This window comes from Erinaceus europaeus, chromosome 12 (assembly GCF_950295315.1).
Source record: "Erinaceus europaeus chromosome 12, mEriEur2.1, whole genome shotgun sequence".
Classification (NCBI taxonomy): domain Eukaryota; kingdom Metazoa; phylum Chordata; class Mammalia; order Eulipotyphla; family Erinaceidae; genus Erinaceus; species Erinaceus europaeus.
In genome coordinates, this window is record NC_080173.1 from 53,694,097 (window position 1) to 53,703,572 (window position 9,476).

General features: G+C 53.9%; 1 protein-coding gene across 5 annotated transcripts; it reads right to left on the reverse strand.

Moving 5' to 3' along the window:
• Positions 1-403: 403 nt before the first annotated feature.
• Positions 404-8,376, reverse strand: PHOSPHO1 (phosphoethanolamine/phosphocholine phosphatase 1). Of its 5 annotated transcripts, none has more exons than XM_060203676.1 (4): positions 8,061-8,376; positions 3,781-3,892; positions 2,735-3,006; positions 404-2,147 (listed from the first exon to the last, which is right to left on the reverse strand). In XM_060203676.1, the coding sequence occupies exons 2-4, from the start codon at positions 3,823-3,825 to the stop codon at positions 1,268-1,270; spliced, it is 1,197 nt and encodes a 398-aa protein (XP_060059659.1). In that variant the 5' UTR covers positions 3,826-3,892; positions 8,061-8,376; the 3' UTR covers positions 404-1,267. The 5 variants fall into 5 exon arrangements, with proteins under 5 accessions (XP_060059659.1, XP_016044835.2, XP_060059658.1 ...); XM_016189349.2 differs by having other exon boundaries at positions 3,781-3,889; positions 8,061-8,374; XM_060203675.1 differs by lacking the exon at positions 8,061-8,376 and adding an exon at positions 7,648-7,666 and having other exon boundaries at positions 3,781-3,889.
• Positions 8,377-9,476: the final 1,100 nt, after the last annotated feature.

Below are 9,476 nucleotides of genomic sequence, written 5' to 3' on the forward strand. Positions count from 1 at the left end.
CCATACAGGAGTGGGTCTCCAACTGCACGTGCCAACTTTGAATAAAACTTGATTGCCCTGCAGGGCCTTGGGAGGCAGAGAGGAGGGACTGAAAGGCACCCCAATTTAAAGTTCCAGCTAATTGTGAGTCTCTATCTGCCCATAGTAGCTTTACCTCCACTGCTCTCATGGTCTTTGTTCATTAAGTGCCCTCCACACATATCCCCGAGGCCTGTCTACAGTAATTGGGTATGCCTTTGTTCTTTGGCCCGTGGCTTGCTCTGTGTGTGTATTCAATCGTGAATCCTTTCTTCAACCCAGGCAGTCCTCCAAGAGTGGGCATCAACCCCTTCACTTAAGTGGGATCCTGTTAATAGAGCCTACCTCCCTCCGCCCCAGACTGTGGCGCGAAAGATCTGTCACCTTTTCTTTTTCCCCCTTTTGCCTCCTTTATAGCTCTTAAAACACCAAAGGGGGAGGAGGGGCTTGGGTTACACTGGCTCTGCTTTAAAACATCATGGCTTTCAGTTCCATACGGGGAGGGGGGGTGCAGGGGAGGGGAGGGGGGAATTCCAGCCGGCAGGGTGACTTTGGTAAAGTCCCTGGTCTCCTGCTGCATAGAGGACGCTGAGGTGTGAGGAGACAGTCCGGTGCCTTGAGGTCTTTGGCTGGCTGAACACCCCCCCCCCCCAGCCGGACAACGTGCTACCTCATTCCACCACCAGGAGGCGACTATTCCCTCTGGCTTCTCCCGCCCCCCAGTCTGGGTGTGCTGGCGGGTGGAGGTTGAGATAAGAGGCGTGGAGTCGCAGTAGATGAAGATCTAGGCCTGCACGGGACAGGGGCATCTCTCCGCAGAGTCCGGTTCTGAGGAAACTTCGGGACCCGGGAGCTCTTGAAAAGTGGGTGGACCTCGTGTTACAAGGCTCGGGCAGCCTTTATAAGCAGTGGGAGATGTTCCTTCTCTCCTCAGGGAGCTCTTTCCTTGGTCAGGAGAACAAGGTTTCTGGAAACACTGCGGTCTTCCCTGGCGGAACACTGTGCCCGAGCTGCATAGACTGGGACAGCCCCCCCCCCCCCCCACACACACACACACACATACACACTTCCTCTCCAGCCCCCAGTGGAAGCGCCCGCCATTCCCGAAATCCCTGGAGGGACTGACCAAAGCGCAAGGGGAAAGGGAATCATCCAACTAGCTTGGTCCTTCCCGAGCTCCACCCAGCCGCTCAGCCGCCCTGCCCTCTGCCGCTCGCGGGGCCCAGCCCTCCCCCTGCAGGCAGCGTCCTCAGCACGTCTTCAGCACCTGTTGCAGATGGAGGCGCACGTCGGCCGCCGTCTCCCAGGGCACCACGCTGGCGCGGAAGGAGCTGGGCTCGGCTTTCTGCGCCTCCTGGATAAGGCGGTGCATGGGGTAGCCGCGACGCGGGAAGGCCACGTCGCCGCCGGCCAGCAGCCCCATGGGGCAGAAGTCGTTGGCGCCGTCGCCCACGTAGAACAGGCGCTCGAAGTGCACGCCGTCGTGGGCCCGCTCGCGCAGGTAGTCGCTGAGCACCTTGTGCTTGCACATGTTGGTGGGGCAGCGCGCGCAGCTGTGCGTGTGGAAGGGCCGCAGCGCCAGCAGCCCGCGCGCGTCGGGCCCCGACGGGTTGCTGAGGATGCGGCGGAACAGGCCGTGGTGGCCGGCGGCGCGCAGCGCGCTCTCCACGCCGAAGGTGTTGGCGTCGGAGATGAGAATGACCTCGAAGCAGGAGCCCTGCTTGGCCACGAACTGCAGCAGGTCGCCCATGCCCGGCGACAGGGGGATGGCCTCGTAGACGGCGCGCAGGTCCCGCGGCCGCACGCCCTGCTCGCCCAGATACTTGAAGACGCGCTGCATGTACTCGTTGTAGAAGCCCTCCCTGTAGGTGGCGCGCAGGCTCTCGGGCAGTCGCTGGCCCGGCGCGGCGCGCACGATGGAGTCGTCGCTGTTCTCGTCCACTATGGTCTCATCGAAGTCGAAAGTCAGGAGGAAGCGTGGCTCGCCCTGCGCGGCCATCCCGCCGTCCTGGGAGCAGGGGGGAGAGGAGCAGGAGGAGGAGGGGGCAAGCGAGAGGGGGCGCGGCGGGAGCCGGCCCGAGAGAGGCTGGTTAGCAGGCCGTGGCCAGAGGCGCTGGCACATCCAAGACCTGAGGAGGACCCAAGGCTGGTTAAGCTGGGCGGAGTTCCCACCGCCGCCACCCCACCCCACTCCACTCCTGCCCTGCCCACACCCCTGGGGGCCTCTCTGCTGGGGGCTTATCCTCAGGGGACCATCCTCATCCCCAGCCCAGAGGGGCTTCCTAGGCACCTGCTTCTATCATGATAGGCCACAAAGGCTTAAAACAAGGGTCATCTTGAAAAGAGAACTTAAGAGTTTCCAAGAGATTACCCCGTTGGGGAGGTTTCTGGATTAGATGGTTTCAAATGTCCAGTGACCCACACTGATGGTGTGAATAAAAGGAGCGTGCCCAGTCCCTCTTGCCTAACAGAGGAACCCACCCATTCACCCAGCTGGAGCCGCTGCCTTCTGGGGGCCTTCTGGGGGCATCTGAAGCCTTGTAGGACCAGGTGAGCAGTTAAGACTCAGGCTGCAGGACAGACCTGCTGGTATCATTCAAGGCCATGAGTGCTAGCTTCTCAGACCCATACAGGAACTAAGTGCCAGGCATGGAGAGTTAGGTGTTTGGACATCTACACTGACTAAAAGCCCCTGGATTTTAGCATTTGAAACCACCAAGGAAGTGGGTTGACCACACAAGATCCAGGAAGGCTCTTTGGGAGCTGTTTCCAGCCAGATGGCACTGGGCAGGGGTCCAGAGATGGGACACAGCTTCTCCAGGAAGTCTGAGGGCCCTGTGCTGACAGCTCATCACTAATCACTTGCCAATTCCCTGGGAGGAACGTTTCAGCGGGTGGGGTTTCTGGCAGAGTCCGAAGCAAGCAGGCAGCAGAAGAAGCAGAGGGGCTTGGGGAGGTAGGGACCTCCCGCGCCAGGCCACGACATACCTGGGAAACAGGTAAGGGAGAGGGAAGAGAGCAGCAGTGGCTGAAAAGGCAGAAGGAACAGGAGCATATGGGATGCTGTGTGTGTGGCAGTAGTGGGGGAGGAGAAGGCTAGAGGGAAGTCATGCGGGGGGGGGGGGGGGGCAGGGAGACAGACTGGACAGGAACACAGAGTGGGGGCGCCCAGAAGTGAACATTGAGAGGATAGGGGGCAATATGGCAAGAGTGAGGGCACAGCTCGCAAATGGAGGCAGTAGGAGCTCTCAGCAGCTTGTCCATACTACCTTTCTGCTTGCCAGCAAGCAGCTGGACACGACAGGGCCTGGCCCTGAGCAGACAGCTCCTAGCCATCACACTGCCTTCCTCCCTCCAGGCCTTTCTGGTTTCTTCCTGGCTCTCTCTGACATTCCTGTGATGTACAAGGCCTGGCCCACCTTGTGAAACAAAAATCCAGGCTCCCAGTTTCAGAGCTGAGATCTAAACCAGGCTCTCCGCCTGCCTAAAAAGAACTATATCTTTGACCTCAGGCCTATATTTCATCTTCTGGTTTCACAACAGCCACCTGGGAGTCTTATTGGCCCAGGATGCCCAGAGCTGATGAGGGTGCAGAACATGAGGACCCTATCCCAGGACCTGGAGTGGAGGCTTCCAGGGACTCATGGAGGATCACTAAAGATAAGGGCCTAAACGAGACTGAATTGGGCTCTCCTTCCACCGATAATGAGCATATGGGTGCCAAAGCCTCACCCTGAGAGACCCCTGAAGGGACCCACTTACCCTAGACAGGCATCGCAGGCCAGCAACTGGAAAACACCCGCTCATTGTCAGTACATCACCTTGGGCACCACCGTCAGGGACTCTGCTGGCCACCAGCTGTCATCCAGAGCTGCTGACAAGCACAGAAGGTTTGAGGGTGCCAGGTCATCCGACTGTGTCATCCTGTCATGCCTACCTGACTCTATCTTCTCTTTGAACCCCTGAAGCCACTCTCACAGGTTCAGTAAAGACAATCCCTTAAATAGGCACAGCATCTTACAGATCACACACTCCTTAAGCATCCTTTTTAACAATCCAAGACAATAGAGAGGTTAACATATGACAGTACTACCCAAAGGTCACTCACTGTAATTGGCCAAGACCACAAAGCCAGAACCCAGAGTCTGAGACCAGTGTTTTCCTCTAGTATAACGTGGCATTGTGGTGTGTGCGTCACACATATCATAGTTTACAAGCCACCTTTACTCATATTCCCTCCATGCTCATCAGTCTCATGAATTCAGCCCACAAGAAGGACCTGGAGAGGTCAAATAATTCATTGTGGGACAGAGCCTAGTTCCTGAACAACTGACACTGCCTTGCCTTCCCTCTCCCCTCACAAGGGAAAGAAATATGACCAGGGTCTCAGTGCCACAGCTGGGGGGCCAGGATCCTTGGGCACTACAGTGGTCTGGGACTGGCCTCCCAGTGCTTTCCTAGCAGACTGGTCAGGACTTTGTTTTGTGTCCTTAAGTTTAAAGATTGTTTTTGTGGTGCCTTCACCAAGAGAGCTGCAAAGGACAACATTAACATTCCCAGTGCTTCCCTATAACTCCAACTTCCTCCACTCTGAGATAGAATGAGAGACCAGGGGCAACTGGAAAAGGTCTGGAAATATACATAGCAGTGAGACTAGACAGAGAAAAGAGCAAAGGTCTGGCTGACTGCTGCCCTCTGGTGGTGATAATGGGTAACACTGGTTGCCCCTCTGACTTTGTCAAGGTGACACTCCCATTCCCCAAACTGCAGGAAGCTATGTGTCCCCAAGTGGGTGGGTAGCTCTCTATACATCATCTAGAGATACTCCATTCCTCCCCATGTCCTGACCATATAACCATACAAGCACTAAACCCTTTGCAGAGATGAAATGTGGGCCATAACCTTTTCCTTAAAAACTTTTTTTTTTAACCGAGGATTTGGTGAATGGGGCAAAAGGAGTGGGTGAAAAGAGGAATTTCAGGGAGGAGACATAGGTCAAGTAAAATATGGGAGAGATGTTGGGGAGATTGCATAATGGTTATGCAAAAAGCTTTATTTTGTCAGAGGTTCTAAATTCCCAGGTTCAAGCCCTTTACCACCATAATCCAAAACTGAGTGGTGCTCTGGTTAAAATAGAAAATTAATAATAAAATACTTTTTCATTTTTGGGTGGTGATGGTGCCAAGAATCAAGCTAAGGCCTCAAATATACCAAGCATGCATGTATCATTCTGCCAATCAACTACATACATCCCTGGTCCCAACTACTGACATTTTTTTTAAAACCAGAATACTGTTCAGCTCTGATTTAGGGTAGTACAGGGAACTAAACCTCAGGCATGAAACAGAAAAATTATGCTATCCTGGCCTGGGAAGATAGCATAGTGGTTATGCAAAAGAATTTCATTCCTAGTGGTCTGGGAGGTGGCACAATGGATAAAGCATTGGACTCTTGAGCATGAGGTCCCAGGTTCAATCCCCGGCAGCACATGTACCAGAGTGATGTCTGGTTTTTTTCTCTCTCTCCTCCTATCTTTCTCATAAATAAATAAAATAATTTCATTCCTAAAGTTCTAAAGTCCCAGGCTCAATCCCAACACCACCATAAGCCAGAGTTGAGCAATATTCTGGGGTCTCTCTCTGTATCTTTCTTGCATTACAAATTAAATAAAAATATCAAAAAGAAGAATGAAAAAATTGGGGGCTGGGCAGTAGCGCAGTGGGTTAAGCGCACATGGCACTAAGTGCAAGGACCACCATAGAGATCTGGGTTTGAGCCCCAGCTCCCCACCTGCAGGGGGGGTCACAGGTGGTGAAGCAGTGTCGATCTTTCTCTCCCCCTCTCTGTCTTCCCCTCCTCCATTTTTCTCTGTCCTATCCAACAATAATGACATAAATAACAATAATCACAACAATAAAACAAGGGCAACAAAAGGTTAAAAAAAAAATAATAAAGCCTCCACAGGCAGTGGACTCATGGTGCAGGCACCAAGCCCCAGCGATAGCCCTGGAGAAGAAAAGAAAAGAAAAAATTATATCTCTCAAACCAATTAATTTTGTCCTTTTTGCCCTTGTTTATCTTTATTATTATTGTTGTTGTTGTTACTGCTGTCATTGTTGCTGGATAGGACAGAGAGAAATAAAGAGAGAGAGGGAGAGAAAGACTGACACCTGCAGACCTGCTTCAGGGCCTGTGAAGAGACAACCCCCCCCCTGCAGGTGGGAAGCCGGGGGCTCAAACTGGGATCCTTACGCCAGTCCTTGTGCTTTGTGCTAAGCGCACTTAGCCCTCTGCACCACCCTCTAGCCCCCACAATTTATTATTATTATTTTTTTTTTTTTACCAGAGCACTCACTGTTCAGCTCTGGCTTACGGTGGTGTGGGAGATTGAACCTGGGACTTTGGAGCATGAGAGTCTCTTTGCATAACCATTATGCTATCTACCCCCCGCCCCACAATTTAATTTTTAATCACGCTCAAAAACCTCTCATTTTTCATAGCAAAAGCTATAGTTACATTCTTCATTTAATAATAGTATCCTGGGAAGTCCCAACTTTCATTATTTGTGAGTTGCCCTTGTCTCTGTCCCCAGAGCAGAGATTTGGGTGTCTTGAATTCCTTCACCGCAAAACTGGGAGTGTCATCCTGGAACACATCACCCTATCCCACAAGTAGCCAGAGGAACCTTGGAACAGAGTATTTTTTTTTTAAGTGATTCACCTCTGGAAACTTTGTCCAAAGATCAAATCCTTCTGTGGTCACCAGAAAGAGTCTCTCAGAGAAAAGGGGGCAAGATCTCTGACCTTCTCCCACAGGCTAGAGCAGAGAGAATGAAGGTGGGATTTTTTTTTGGGGGGGGAGGTAGTTGGGAGTCTATATTCTAGTTTCATCTCAACTGTACTGCCTCACAATAGCTCACTTGGATAGCTGTTTTGCCTCGCATGTGACCTGGGTTCCACCCTGGCCCCTACAGCTTTGAAGGAAGCTTCAGGGCTATGGTCTTTCACTGTCTCTGCCTCTGTTACCTATCCTGCCTCCTGGACCCCACACCAGATCACTGATTTCCTCCCAGTTTCATCTGCTTTTTTATTCAAATGTTCTTTTACCTGTAGGAATAGGGTGGGAGAGCCCCTTGGGAATGGAAGAGGAAAACAGCCCCTCCCCTTGGCATAGACCTGAAGTTTCAAATTCCCCCTAATGAATGAATGGAACCGCAGGACAGTTTTGAGACAGTTTTCCACAGGAAATGTGCAGGATTGAGTGGGGGTGGTGAGGACCCCAAAGACAACACTGTAAAATGCCCTCTGCCCAAGACAGGTCTCCTTCAGTTAACCACTAAAGAGACATTCTCTTCCTCCCCCAGACAATGCTCCCAACTTCACCATGGTCCTTTTCTGGTTCCAACACTTCCTGTAGCGAATAGGAAAAACAGGCCCAGAGAGGTCAAGTAACATCTTAGGGGTCACACAGCATCAGAATCTGGATTAGAACTCAAGGTTCTCTAGTGACTCTTGGGAAAAGTGCAGACAGAACTTGCGCTATTGCTCTGGAGACCTCTCCCCACATCCCCCTTGGGCTGCGATGGTCTGGAGCCCTGGTGCCTGGCAGGCAGCTGGGACCAGGAGTCACCTTTGGCCTGCCGGGGTGGACGCGCTCGGAGGGAATCCTCACCGGGCAGAGAGGTGGCAGCTGCGGGTAGATTTGGGGGGGGGGGGGGGCAGATATTTTTAGAGGTGGCTTGAAAGCAGGCACTCTGGCACACCCCCAGCTGGCGGGTGCTTCCCAGTGCGGGGCGGGAGGGGGTGCGCTGTTCGGGGAACTCGGGTGACAGGGAGCACGGGGGCTCGGATTCCTTGGCTTTGCAGGAATCAGGGACGGAGGGATACCCGGGCACACGTTCCCGGTGAAAGGGTGGATGGGCACCCATTCCCTGCGCTTCAGGGACTCCCTACCAGCGTGCAGAAGCGCTCTCAAACTCCACACATCCCCCACCAAACACCGGGACCCTCAGCTTCCCCGGCCGTGCGGGACCCAGGACTCACGTGGGGTGCGGCGGCGGCAGAGTCCTCCGGGCTGAGTTGCGAGTTGGGGGCGGGCAGGGGGCTGGCTGAGGTATTTGGGTGCAGGATGGAGCTTCTGGGAATTGGAGAGGACGCAGTGTCTTAACCACCCCCGGATTTCTGGGCTCCGGCTCACGGGTCCCTTCAGCCCCGAGGGGCTGTGGATGAAATGCGTCTGGGCTGTCCCCTCCACCTGCCCTCCATCCCCCCGGGCCGCCGCCGCGTCCCCTTTAAAAGCCCGGGAGCCGGAGCCGGAGCCCGAGCCGCGGCAGGCGCTGCGGCTGCCGCAGCACCCGAGCCCACCGCAGTCCCCGCACGTCACAAGCGACTCTCCAATCAAGGTGGCGCCGGCGCAAATCATAGGGGCGGGTCTCCCGCAGGCTACGCCCCTGGCCGCCGGACAGGCTCCGGCGAGCCAGCCTAGGTGGGATTGGCCGCGGGAAAAAGGCAGACACCCGGCGCATCCCTGCGGGAGTGGCAGGGGTTTGTGTGTGTGTGTGTGTGGGGGGGGGGCACACTCTTTGGAGCAGCCTCAGGTTTCTGAGTTAATTAGCACCCTCACGGCCTAATGGCGCCGGGGCAGTGGACTTTCTTGCCGTCTGCCCTGGGGCTGTCCGTAGGATTAGCAGAGATGCATCCCACCTGCAGCGGGTACCTGACCCCGTAAACCTATGGTGGGCTCCGGCAGCCCCGCTTCGGGAAATGCAGCTCAGCCCCCACGTGCGCGTAGCTCGCTACCTCTTGCCCTCCAGACTGAGTCGCAACTTGACCAGCAGGTTACCTGGAAAGGCACCCACCCATCCCACCACCAAGCTCCTTCCTGTAAACACCGAGTTGGGAGATGAAACTCTTTGCCCCTGGGCTAGTGGTATTCTAAATAAAAGTCCGATTTCTCTTCTTTTCCTAGCAGTCACTTCCTTACCACACGCAATAGCTCCACCCCCCCACCCCATCCCAGGATGGTGATGAGGAGGAGTGATTTGCCTAGAGAAGGAAGAGGTGAAACTTGTGTGACTCTGGACTCAATCGCAACTTTTATGGTCGAACAAAATGCAGGAGAAATCATTTGACTGAGTTTGAGTCCAGGCACTCTTGGGAGGACAGGCAGCCCCACAGATCTGAGTCTAACTTAACTTCAGAGTTACTCGGGTCTCTTCTCCTTCCTCTCCTTGAAAAGTGCCAGCAAAATGCAAAAGTTTAGGGTGCTCCAGACACTGGTGGAGCCGGAAATCAAAGCACTCCCCGAGTCAGTATGGACTGACACCTGTTCCTAGGGGCAAGGAACAGAGGAACCGTACAGATATGTTCCACGTTTGCAGATACACAAAAGAGAAAAGACGCTGTTATTATTATTATTTAAGATTTTATTTATTTATTAATGAGAAAGAAGAGAGAAAG